The sequence below is a fragment of the Notothenia rossii genome (genome assembly GCF_949606895.1).
Source record: "Notothenia rossii genome assembly, chromosome: 4".
NCBI lineage: Eukaryota > Metazoa > Chordata > Actinopteri > Perciformes > Nototheniidae > Notothenia > Notothenia rossii.
In genome coordinates this window covers 39565386-39577928 of record NC_136902.1, presented here as the reverse complement: position 1 = coordinate 39577928, position 12543 = coordinate 39565386, and the positions used below count along the sequence as shown (strand labels likewise).

At 41.5% G+C, this 12543-nt stretch overlaps 1 protein-coding gene across 1 annotated transcript; it reads left to right on the top strand.

Moving 5' to 3' along the window:
• The first annotated feature begins 1769 nt into the window (after positions 1-1769).
• On the top strand, positions 1770-12543 carry renbp (renin binding protein). The gene is made up of 11 exons (XM_079677214.1): positions 1770-1901; positions 3491-3596; positions 3700-3775; positions 4073-4148; positions 5225-5406; positions 6419-6646; positions 8035-8116; positions 8231-8406; positions 10361-10492; positions 10913-11000; positions 11535-12543. Exons 2-11 carry the CDS (start codon positions 3496-3498, stop codon positions 11606-11608), a joined length of 1215 nt encoding a protein of 404 aa, XP_079533340.1. The 5' UTR covers positions 1770-1901; positions 3491-3495; the 3' UTR covers positions 11609-12543.

Genomic DNA, 12543 nt, shown 5'->3' with positions numbered 1-12543 from the left:
GCCAACAGCCTGAGAAAAATGCCTGCTCCCGACGGCGAGCCAGACAGCCCGTCGTAAGCTGCCTTGCCAAGTGTACAAACAAGGGAGGAAAACGTCAAGGCATCAACTAAGCGTTTACTTTTAACGTCCACAAGGAGTCCGTGAGCACATAAAAAATCCGCCCAGAGGAGGGGAAAAGAAATGTCTGCCGTCACAAAATCCCAGTTGAAGCGTTGTCCTCCGATGCACAAACACATAGGCCTCACGCCGTATGTGCGAATGGGGCCGCCATTAGCCGTCGTCAACCGCGGTCCATGTCCCCCACGAGCGACATCTTCCCTCGAAGCAGGAACTACACTCCGTTGAGCTCCCGTGTCACACAAAAACAAACTTCCCGAGACTCTGTCGCTGACGAAGAGAAGCCTGCTCGTCCCGCCAACGCTCAGGGCCACTACCGAGCGCTGGCTCCTCCGTTTCCCGGAGGCTTGTAGCTGCAGGGTGCGACACACTTCTTCGTGCCGGTCCCGAACCGCGCGTGGTAAAAACACTCTCCTGTGTCTCCACGCCGGCTTGCTGCTGTCGTGTCCAGTCTCCCCCAAGCCTTCTTGACTGTTGTGGGGGCGCTGAGTGTCACAGCCAGCGCCTCTGCACCGGGTTGCTGGGTAGCCAAGAAAAAAAGGTTGGCTTCTTCAGCCAATGCACGGGGCTCTGTAATGGACATGTTGGCTAGCGCCGTCTGGACACGGGAAGGCAAGTGGCGTAGGAATGTCTCCATGAATAAAATCTGGGGATCTTCCCCTCCTAGCAGATTTAGCATCTTCTCCATGAGCTGAGATGGCTTGCTATCCTCTAGGCCTTGAATTTCAAGAATCTGGTGGGCCCTCTCCTTAGCAGATAAGCTAAATGTTTTAAGGAGAAGGGCCTTAATCGCCTCATATTTGCCACCAACCTGGATGACGTGGAGCTTCCCAGCGCTGCTACTACATGGTAGTATTTCAAATCCCCATCACGGACTTGTCGGCAGGCAAAGTGCGCCTCCACGTGTGCAAACCACGCCGCAGCGGCATGCTCCCAAAACTCCGGCAGCTTTACAAAAATATCGCTACTAGCCATGTTCATTGAGTCTTCGGAAACTTTCTCGAAAACGTCGGGGTCACCAGTGTAGAGCCGATGAATGGGAGTCGGAGGCGGTGTGTTCAGTATGGAACTCCACACTTTATTAACACGAAACATTCAGACAGGTAAGACATTAGCTTGTAGCTTTATGGAAAGCTAGCATGAATGAACAACAACCCCGGTGCCGTCACTAACGGGTCTGGGTTGCAACACACACAAACACACACCTTTCATGCATGGCATTCAGCCCAGTTTCTTGTCAGGCCGATTCAGAATATACAGTAAGATGAACACGTCTTTTTTTTATTATGAAAAACACTTAACATTACTTTTTTCCATTTTATTTTTTTTGCAATTATAATTTATTATGTTTTATGAATATATCTGGTTTTATATATTGCTAATTTTCCATAAAAGAAACCAATGTTTTTCAGTTTGTGTTTTATTTGAGTTTGTTGTATACAAATACAGTACTGTATATGATGATGCACTTTTACCATAAAAGGCCAGCTCGACCAGTTGGTAGAGGCTCATAAAAACAAAACTGTGTGGTCAGTCAAAAAAAAAATGTGTTTGTGGTTATTTGTGGCCCATTTGATAAAAACATGCAAACAAATAATTGTTCCATTATCTTTTTTCTTGGTCTGGCAGTTAAAGGGTTCATGTGGATTCAGCAGATTCAGCAGATCCGCTTCCTCTTCCTGGGATGGTCATATGACCGTCAGAGAACACACACACACACACACACACACACACACACTTTGTACTGTATGCTCCACAGCAGTCTGTCTCTTCACTACCCGAAGGTAAGAACTCTTGCCCGGCACACTTCGCCTCCTCTCTGCCACTGAACCCGACCGATAACCTGCATGAGAAACATCATGTGGACTGACAGCAAATGCATTGTTTTTTATTGCTTTTGACGAGGCCAAAAAACATTGAATTTCGCTCGGATTTTATAATATAAATAATGTCTAGCTTGCATTTTACCTTTGATGGAAAAAGATGTTACACATAACAAGAATACGCGCTTGAACTGCTTGGTGCGTTTCGCCTCGAGCATTAATGGAACATATCGTCTGTTTATACCATGTAGTTTTGTTGATCTTCTAATATGACTTTCATTTCGGGGAACTACTCCCCAAAAATGTAAATAAAACACGCTATCTCTTAAAGCAGGGCTGCGTGGTGTTTGATATGACAGATAATGAACAGGGAAAAAGTGAATGAGAAGCTGTATTAATCCATTAAAATGCTCTTTGATCATCATCATTAAGTATGCTTAATTATTTATTTTTTCATATTCTGGCATGCTTTTGACTTGGGAGGGTAAATGTAATTCGTTACAATGACTAGTTACCTGTCTTCAGTAACCTAATCTGAGTATCACAAAATAAGAGTAATGTAACCTGATTACTTTGCACTACTTTTGGATTAGGTCATTATTAAATGCATGATTGTATTTGTCTGAAACATGTTGCAACAATCCCTGATGTCTGTTGCAACTGTCCCAGGGTTGGTTTTGTTGCAACATCTGACTTGTTCCTTACAAATACATATTGTGAACAATCTTATATGTACAATCATCCTTAACCCCTTTGGGAAACAAGCAAACATAGGCCTATGTACATTTATTGTATAATAATGTGGTTGGTCAAGACGAAGAGTAAACTGAAAGAAAAGCAAAGAGTGTTGCATCATTCCCCAGTGAATGGACCTGAAACCAAATAGCACCTTACTTATTTACATCAGTGAGTTTGTTTGTGTTAAAGTTTGACTGGTGAATCCCATGCAACTCCTTAAAACACCAAAACAACAACAAAAACAAACATACTTATCGATACCTGTGCCAGGATGTTAGATTTTTACAAAAATCTTTGTGAGATTGCGCTTCCTGACAACCGAGTCTAACCTAACCATTCTTGTAGGCTGTTATTGCGACTTTAGCAAAAAAGGCTGTACTGGTTTCAGCCTGCGAGGGGCGGGGGAGAAACACATTGACATCCACAAACAAATTCCTCCCACTTGCCATTTATCACAAAAAACAGGCAGAAATCCAATGCAGTACCAGTTCCTCTGAATCAATGGAGGGGTTATTATGGTGAAATTGTGGTGGTCCTTCAAAATTCTTAACTTCAATAACTCCAATAGCCAAGATAATTTAGACAATTGGCTGAGGTGATGAGGAGGATGTTGCTCACAAATACTGTTAGCCCCTGGGAGTCTTAAAACATCTAAAAAAGTCAGAAGCTGACGTTCCTGCTTGGAAATAAGGAAATCTTTAGACCACTTTAACCAGAAGACTTCAAAGCCTGAATGTTTTGTTAAGTATTGTTTAGTAAGGCAGAAGAACATCATTCCTTCATCACAAACGTCTTCTTGGTTCTCTTTAAAGGAGCCATGTCTGCAGTGAAGCTGGAGGAGTTTCGAGAGCGGATTCGTAAAGAACTGGACACCACAGTGGACTTCTGGCTCCAACACTCTCACGACCCTTTGCATGGGTATTGTATCTCCACTGAAATGCTGTTCAAAGGAAAATAGTGTACGTCTGTTTGCATGCAGTGTGTCCTTGTGATGACCTTTAACCTGTGCGTTGTGTTTCAGAGGCTTCTTCACCTGTTTGGGGAGGGATGGGGAGGTTTATGATGAGCTGAAGTACGTCTGGCTGCAGGGGAGACAGGTAAGACTGTGTCATAAACAAGAAGTCCAAAGATTGGTCGATTGATCCCCAACTATTTTAATAATCTTTAAAGTTTTAGTTCCTGTGAGACTGTCAGAAAATGCCGTTGCCTCTGGAATATGGAGTTTTCCTGCTACTTTTTTTTTATTTTCTGAAATTGTTCAGAATAAATACTAATCGATTACTCTAGGAAATAATTGGCAGATTACGAAAATAATCGTTAGTAGAAACCCTAATCCACAGTATGAAATGCAGTCATTAGATAATGTTGTATGAATCTTTTGTCTTTTTTCACAGGTGTGGATGTATTGTCGTCTGTACAGAACAATGGATCGCTTCCATAGGCCTGAAATCCTCGAAGCAGCAAAAGCAGGTGTGTGTGTGTGTGTGTGTGTGTGTGTGTGTGTGTGTGTGTGTGTGTGTGTGTGTGTGTGTGTGTGTGTGTGTGTGTGTGTGTGTGTGTGTGTGTGTGTGTGTGTGTGTGTGTGTGTGTGTGTGTGTGTGTGTGTGTGTGTGTGTGTGTGTGTGTGTGTGTGTGTCCTCTAAGAATGCACCACTGAATTGTATAATAATACACAATATTATGCCATCCTTGGAGAATACAAAAAAAACACTGTTCAAAGAATAATATCTAAGAAATTAAGAAATGATGTGTTCGCAGTTCAAACTGAGTTACAGACCCCAGTATGTTTTTACTTTCCTTAATATGGGTAGGGGGACATTAAGACATTAGCTTAAGTTAAATGGGACCTCCATGTTCCACACATCTGTTCACGAGTATATCTGTGTACCAGATGGCACAGCGTGGCGTTCTTTTGTTGACCGAAGTAATTAATGACAGTCGGGATGGTGTTTTCTGTGTATTTTCTGCTAATCATAAGAAAAGCAGTGCCAATGTGACGTCACTGTTGGATGGATCTGCAAGGTGCCATCTTTATGGGAACTTGGAAACAGGAGCACTGCGTATTTGTGACACTATGAAGCTTTCAAAGAGTTTAACAGTACATTGTTATAAGTAGGAATAGCACACAATGAAGCATGGGTTCATTGAGATCAAAATATGAAATTCAGCAGCAATATATTTAGGACATTTCCACTATTTAGCACCTAAAAAGCCCAACTGTTGATTGTTTAATTTCTAGTTCAACTAGATTTGCAGCATTTTCAAAAATGTCCTGTCTAATCAAACGTTGGCAAACATTCACCTGTTAAACCTATGTCTAAATTACAACATGTTAAAGGTCAAATGTGTGAGATATGCCAGAATTGAATGATGAGAATGTTGAGATGCCAACTTTTGGACATACTGTACATTACATGAGTTTTGGAATTGAAATACTGCCCCTTATTTCTTAAGGCAGGTGGCTTGGAACTACACCTTTTATAAAGGCTATATACGTGTTGCTCATAATTATGTGTTGGATCATAAGCTCTCTGTTTGTCTCTAAGGAGGAGCATTCCTGAGGAGGTTCACTCGTGTCCCCGGCGCCGGTAGTGGCCAGTGGAAGTGTGCCTTCTCCTTAACTAGAGACGGAAAAGCAGTGAAGATTCAGAGGACTATTTTCAGCGAGTGCTTCTACATTTTGGCCATGGACGAACTGAGCAGGGTTACTGGGGACAAGGACATGCAGGTACAAAATAAATATTAAACTAAATGATATATAGATTGAAATTGCTTGATTGAATAGAATGTGGATAGAAACTTCTTTAACTGATGGTAGTGCTAGATGGAAGTCTGGAAATCATTCAAATTGTCCTCTTGGGAACATCAATGGCTGAACCAAATGTTCCACATTGTGGTGGTGACAGGTCAAAAGTAAAAGCATCACTAAAGTCCCTGCATTGATATGCTGAAAATAGATGTTGTAACTATAGAGCGGTGCAGGGATGATGTATTTCTGCAAGGCAACCCGGAGGTCAGCATATTGGGGCTCCCACTACTAATCAGATTTTTCCATTGGATATCATTATATTGCAGAAATGAGCTTTGTGGCCAACACACGTTTATGATACTTATATGCTTTGTTAAGCAGGATCGTCTCCATACATTAACACCACTGTTAGATTGCAAATTGCCAGAAGTAAAAAGCTTGGTAATGCTATAAAACAAATACTGTACGTTTAGTAGTCCTGTTCAGTTACTTGTTAGCAACGACTGTTTTTAGAACGCATAGAAGCTTCAGACATTCACCAATGGGCTGATCACTAGTGTATTTTATTTCGTAGCACAAAACATAAAAATCTCTTCAGCTTGTTTTAACCATAGACCTTGTTTCAGGTTTCTGACAACAATCATGTTCAAAATAGTTAACTTCAGGGAACCAGAGGGAACCAGAAGTGGTAAAAGTCATTTCTGGGTTTTAGGACTCATTCCTGCACCACTCTATTGCATTTATATAGATAAATGTTGCATTACTGAGTCGCCACCAGATTTGTTCGAATCCATACTTGAAGTGCCTCACAAGGGAGTCAGGAGCTGATGCATTGCTAGCTATCACTCAGTACCCTGCGTACACAGTTCACCAGAAATCAGCTGACTTTTTGTACCCTGTCACCCTGCCTGAACATGCTTATCCTTTTCTCCCGCACCTTTCCAACAACACGATTGCACCATCGCTGACGGTCTCTGTGTTGTGTTGCTAGCTGGAGGCTGAGCAGATGATGGAGCAGCTGATCAGCTGGGTGCGGGAGGACCCGGCAGGCCTGGGCCGGCCCCAGCTTCCTGGAGACGTCCCAACCAACAGTATGGCAGTTCCCATGATGCTGTTGTGTCTGGTGCAGCAGCTCACTGAAGGCGGGGGGACAGAGGTCGTTCAGAAGTACACAGAGCTGGCCAGCTGGTGTGTGCAGCAGATTCTACAACACATCCAGGTGTGGAACATGCAGCATGACTGATGCTCTGTGGTTCAAATGTCCTCAGATATAGTGAGAGTTAGTTTGTGGTGTAGCATCCAAATCAGAATACAGTATACCAACACAATGAATAGTGTGTGACTCTTGTCTCAACCACTTGGGTTTAAAGCATTTAGGGCAAAGTTAGACAAGAGAGTAGCACAGAAAAGTGCTTCTAGACTTAGTCAAGTAGTGACTACCACAGGGCTGTTGGAAAGCTACCTTAGCTGGTGAGCTAACTGCTAACAACTTTCCACGCCAACACATTTTATGTCAAAGTTCACCAGACGCTGAACTACATATTGGCACAGAAGTGCTTTGACTCTGGAGGCTAGCAGATCCAATGATTGTAATGATCAATCATGAACAAGTTTACACTTCCGGAAAAAATAAAATACTAGGGTGGTGTGCACATTAAAATACTGGGTGCAAAATGCTGTTTAACATTTGATTGCTGCTGGATGGTGGACCATAAAACATGGAAGTACTGTGGATGATATTTTTATAAACAAAAGAACATTCTCAATATATTACAGGTCAGGTTTATCAACATCAACTAAAACATAATCTCAATAAGGTTGTCAATTACTTTCATTATTTATGAATCTACATATATCAATTGCTCCCTTTTTCTCATAACATACGAACAAATCAATATGGATCCATCATAACAAATAAACAAAACAATCTTTTCATTTTAAACTTGAACATGTCATGTCAAACATTTAAGATATATACAAGTGTAAAGTCCATGTGCGTACTCACAGTGGTTTCCTTTGTTCTACCTGCAGTCTCTGGACATATGGGAATTTTAAACAAAGTTCACAGCCCCAAAAAAATACCCAGCCTACTTTCCTTTCACTTTTTCAAGTTAACTTATTCCCAAAACCCCATTGATTTGACATTACCATCGCTCAGTTTAAAATACTAGTTTGACATAGTCATAGCAATAACATATATATATAACACTGACAAAAAGTACACTGCTGTAGCTAGGCCAATTCTCCACTGTTCATCTGTATACTCATTATGTTTCGTACAATTATTAGCTCTTCTTAGATCATAAATGCCTAATATGCTACTTCAAGCACAGCTCTGTTTAGCTCTGCTAAAGGGAAACTTGAAATGCAGCTAAACAACTGTATTTTTCGCAAGGTAACAAACATTTTATCTTTTAAAATCAACAAAACAGTGATAAGCAAACATCCATGTAAGTCAAAACATACTGCTGAGTAATGTCATATTGTAGAGCTTGTTTTTTTGTTATTCTCATTCTCACTACTTACTTCACTTTGACTCTATTTTACAGGATTGCAAGTATCTGATTATTTAAACAACTATATTTGTCCTACTCCTGTAACTAACAGAGAAGTGGCACAGCTATTTTAGAGAATGTGTCTGTGGATGGAACAGAGCTACCGGGGTGCCAGGGCCGGCTGCAGAACCCAGGTGAACCACAGGCTGTATACTTCCAGCTCTGCCAGTGAAGGCGAGGGGAGCTTGGGTTGAGATCTTTTCCTGACCTCAACATTTTCTGTTTCTCTCCCCCACACCCTCGCTCAGGCCACGCCCTTGAGGCCGGCTGGTTCCTGCTCCAGGTCAGCGCCCAGCAGAAGGACGAGGCTCTCCAGAGGACGGCCATCGACAAGTTCATGGAGCTCCCCTATCAGAACGGCTGGGATAAAGAGCATGGCGGCCTCTTCTACTTCCTGGATGTTGATGGTCACTGCCCCACACAGGTGAATCACTCATCTATACCTGAAGACATTTTCCACCAGTCTATTAAACTCTGGTTTGCCACCTCAAGATGTTTGAATGAAAATAGCTTTTATAGATATTAGGGATGTAACGATACCAAGAACTCATGGTACGATAATATCGCGATAATAAGTCCACGGTACGGTATTTATCGCGATATTGAATAATAAAGGGGGAAAAAAAAAAAAAAATGTTACTCGGAAAATGTTTCTTTATTACATAATACATCTGATTTGTACAGCCTTTTAGTAGGATAGCAGTATTTTAAAGTGTCAAAAACAAAGTGACAGTAACAGACTGGAACAAGAAAACCAGTGTTTTTGTACCTACTAGAACTACAAAACAAAGCAGGCATTTTCTTTGTGCCACTGCATCTCACACATAAACAAGGACATTTAATAATCAGACCCTGCAATAAAATAAATCAAGTTTCACTTTAGTTTTTCAAGTAACTCAACTCAAACTCACTAGTCACTCACTCAGCATCATCAGACAGGTTTTTAGGAATATGAGAATGTCCACATTTCCAGGTATTTATAAGCTGGGATGTTTGGGCATTTACAATATCCCCTGCTCTGGAAAAAACTCTTTCGCTTGGTACTGATGTTGCTGGGAAAGCAGTGGTCGCGTTAACCGAATATTTTATTTAACAATGACGGAAAAATCTGAAAGCAGTCTGTCATTTTGACAGATTAGAACAAACTCGGAACAGCGCCAACGTTTCCCAGCAGCGAGGCTCTGGTGTTATGCCGTGTTATGCATGCCCTCCAAAAGGAAATGATATAGTTTCCAAACCGTACTGTGCCGTGCAGATCAATACATGTCTGGGAGGTTTTGCTTTACGCTGTGCGCGCTCCCGCGAGGTGCATACAGACACGGCATAACACCGCCCCCCCCCCCCCGTTGACAGTTCACGAGCGTGCTCTCTCATGAACTGTTCAGACCCGACGGGTAATAAGGGATTATGACGGATATTTTACGATCCTGTCAGTCAAAATGACGGACAGCGAAAAAGTCTAACGCCACCTCAGTGGGACGGAGAGATATGCTTTGGCCATGGGTGACAGCAGTGGGTCAAACTGTGCATTGTCTCTCCACCAAGAAGGTGAGGCTTATTGACAGGGCGAGATATATATTGTTGGTACTTGTCAATGTCTCTAGGTGTGTAAATGTAGCCCTGTAAATACGATGTCCTTTTATGTTATCTGTTGTTTTATGTTCATGTTGTAACCTACTTGCTGCCAACATTTTTTTTTTTTTTTAAATCGCGGTAGATTTTGTCAGTCTCACGACGGTATTGGGACGTTTATTTACCGCGATATTCGGTATATCGTTACATCCCTAATAGATATCCATCACCTCAGTCACCTCTCTAAAAACATGCCTACTGTATGCGAATCACATGTAGTATTGGGCAAATATAATGCAGTACAAGTACTAAACATTTGTTCTACATGCTGGGGTCCCTAACCAGTGTCAGAACTGCACAAACATGTGTTCCATGTAACTTAGTTGTGTCATTTTGAAGTTGTTTGTGACCTTTCTTATTTAGGATTGGTATCTTACACTTCTACCATAATGTTCTGAGCTCTTATGCACATTTTATTTAAATTATTAAATCCTATTTTTAGCAATGTATGACCAGAACACTTTGACATTACAATGCCGATCGTCATCCTAAATGAATCTTTATGTTCCCAGGTTTCCGATGATGCATGCCAGTATTATGTGGCATATAGTGTAAACCCAAAGATCCCCTGCTCCCCCATCAGAAAGACAAATACAGGACTATGGAGGTTGGGGAGTGAGAGGATAGCCAGTGAATATTGTAGTGTTTTGCTTGTAATAGTACTTATTGTTAGCATCTGGTTGATTTCTTGAGTTGAATCAAATGTATGAGAGCAGGCTGTCTGATGCTGCTGTGTTGGTTTTCAGTTGGAATGGAATATGAAGCTGTGGTGGCCCCACTGTGAGGCCCTCATCGCCTTCCTGATGGCCTACAGTCACACCAGGGAGCCCGCACTCCTGCACAGGTTCTCTGAAGTCTTTGAATACACCTTCAAGCATGTGAGTTCACACTGCAGCCAAAGTATTACACACCAGAGGTCAGAGTACTTTCGGGTTTTATCATGGTACATTAACTTATTAGAGGGCTAAAATAAAATAGTAATGAATGTCAGCTAAAGAAATGTGATTCTGTAACAGACCCAATACATCATTCTTCTTTGTTTGTGGTTCAATACTCAACGTATGCGCCTTTTCTGTGATACACACAGTACACAGTAGCAGTTGGGCAGTGTCAGTTGTGTAATTTGAAGGTTAACATTTACAGAAAAGGAATGCCAGTAATGTAAATAAATAACTTTACATCCAAAGACCATATATACTTTATTTGGAGGACTCAAGACAGATTTGCAGTGTTTTAAATAAAACCGATATATTTGTATGATCCGCTGATAAACTATATGTGTGCCTGATTCTTGACAGTTTCCTGATGCTCAGAAAGGCGAGTGGTTCGGCTATTTGACACAAGAAGGGAAAGTGGCACTGGATTTTAAAGGAGGCCCCTTTAAAGGTAAGAACATCATTTGTGTTTAAAACAGAAGTAAATACCCCTGAAAGCGTTAGGAGTCATTTTCAGACTTTTTATTTCATTATAGTGTACAGTAATCGGTGCCATTTCATTTATACTGTAATATCACAGTACACTCACTACACTTCCCGCTCCCTCCGCACATGCCCACACGGGCGAAACCAAAAAAAAATGCTCATCAATATAACTTAAACAGAGCCATGAAAATAAACATAAAACATTTTCAGACTTTAACGTTTTTAGGAATACTGCATATGTGGAGTATGAGCTCCAGATGTTATCCTGGCAGCTATTTTCTAATTAAGTCTCCATCCTTGATAGTTTGTATCATATTATCAACCTCATTCTTTGAGTTGACAAAAAAGTCAGTCTTTATTCGTCTATTTGTTATACCACATGTTAATGCACTTCCGTGATGCATACAGTATTACCACGCACATAATCACAAACTCATTTCCAGTGAACGTTTCCTGCTTTGTCTGTTAATTAAGATAATGTTTCTCCTCTCCTCTCTAGGGTTCTTCCATGTGCCTCGCTGCCTGTACATGTGTGAGCGTATTCTGGATGATATGCTGGCAAACAAGGACTGAGCATTTTGACACGATTGTTCACAAAAAAACAAACAATCAGGTTACGAAGCAAATTGTACTCATTTTCAAATATGCTTTGCTGTAAAGTTAGTTGTTGATCTCATTGAAAACATGCTGGCACAGAGCAGCTCATAGTGTTTATATTAAAGGTATAAGAAATATTACTTTATAAAACAATAGTGTTCTTTATATTATTTCTAGCCCCAATGGCAGTTTGATTTGGCATTAATGTGAGATACTTTCTGTAAGATGTTTTTGATCTTACTTTGCGCCTACATGACTCTCCCCTGCAGGGACTGAGAAGATCTCCTACCATTTGAGGGACTTACATGTCCAAATTACAGAAGACAATGGTCCACGTGGCCTTTGATGATTGGCAGGGTTTACACTCCATAGACGCATTCACACCGCAGGACTTTCCCTGGTACTTTGGTTCTTTAGTTCCGTTAGTACCAATAATGTCGCGTTCACACCGCCGGGACTACTCAGTGCCGGGAACTACTCAGTGCCGGGAACTCTTTTGGCCATTTTCAATCCCTGCTAGAGAGGTGGTACGAACCTGGTGATAAAAGAGTGCCAATTTCTATTCTATTTCTATTGGCTGGGCGAATTGCAAACCATGCCGCGTTAGACTCTGAATTTTTTTTGTTAGGCAGCCATTTTTTTTCCTCGCTACAAAACCACATCCACACCTGAGCGAGTAGTTTTTTTGTACTTTACAGCAGTTATGACCACACGTACTACAACACCGGAGCGGTGGAATGATGAGGAAGTGTCGGCGCTTCTGGCAATTTACTCTGAGGACGGGATGCAGCAGCTTCTACAGAAAGCAGTTCCCAACTCCAAATGTTTTGAGCGATGTTCGCAAAAGCTACTTGAGCGGCGTGATGCCGTTATTGTTATGTCTTGATTGTGCAATAAAACAAACAAACTGG

What these genes read in the sequence shown, in the direction of transcription:
- renbp (XM_079677214.1), top strand. Translation starts at nt 3,496, where the DNA reads ATGTCTGCAGTGAAGCTGGAGGAGTTTCGAGAGCGGATTCGTAAAGAA. An exon ending in TCTGGCTGCAGGGGAGACAG is followed by an intron (nt 3,776 to 4,072) that starts GTAAGACTGTGT and finishes CTTTTTTCACAG; the next exon opens with GTGTGGATGTATTGTCGTCT. An exon ending in CCTCGAAGCAGCAAAAGCAG is followed by an intron (nt 4,149 to 5,224) that starts GTGTGTGTGTGT and finishes TTTGTCTCTAAG; the next exon opens with GAGGAGCATTCCTGAGGAGG.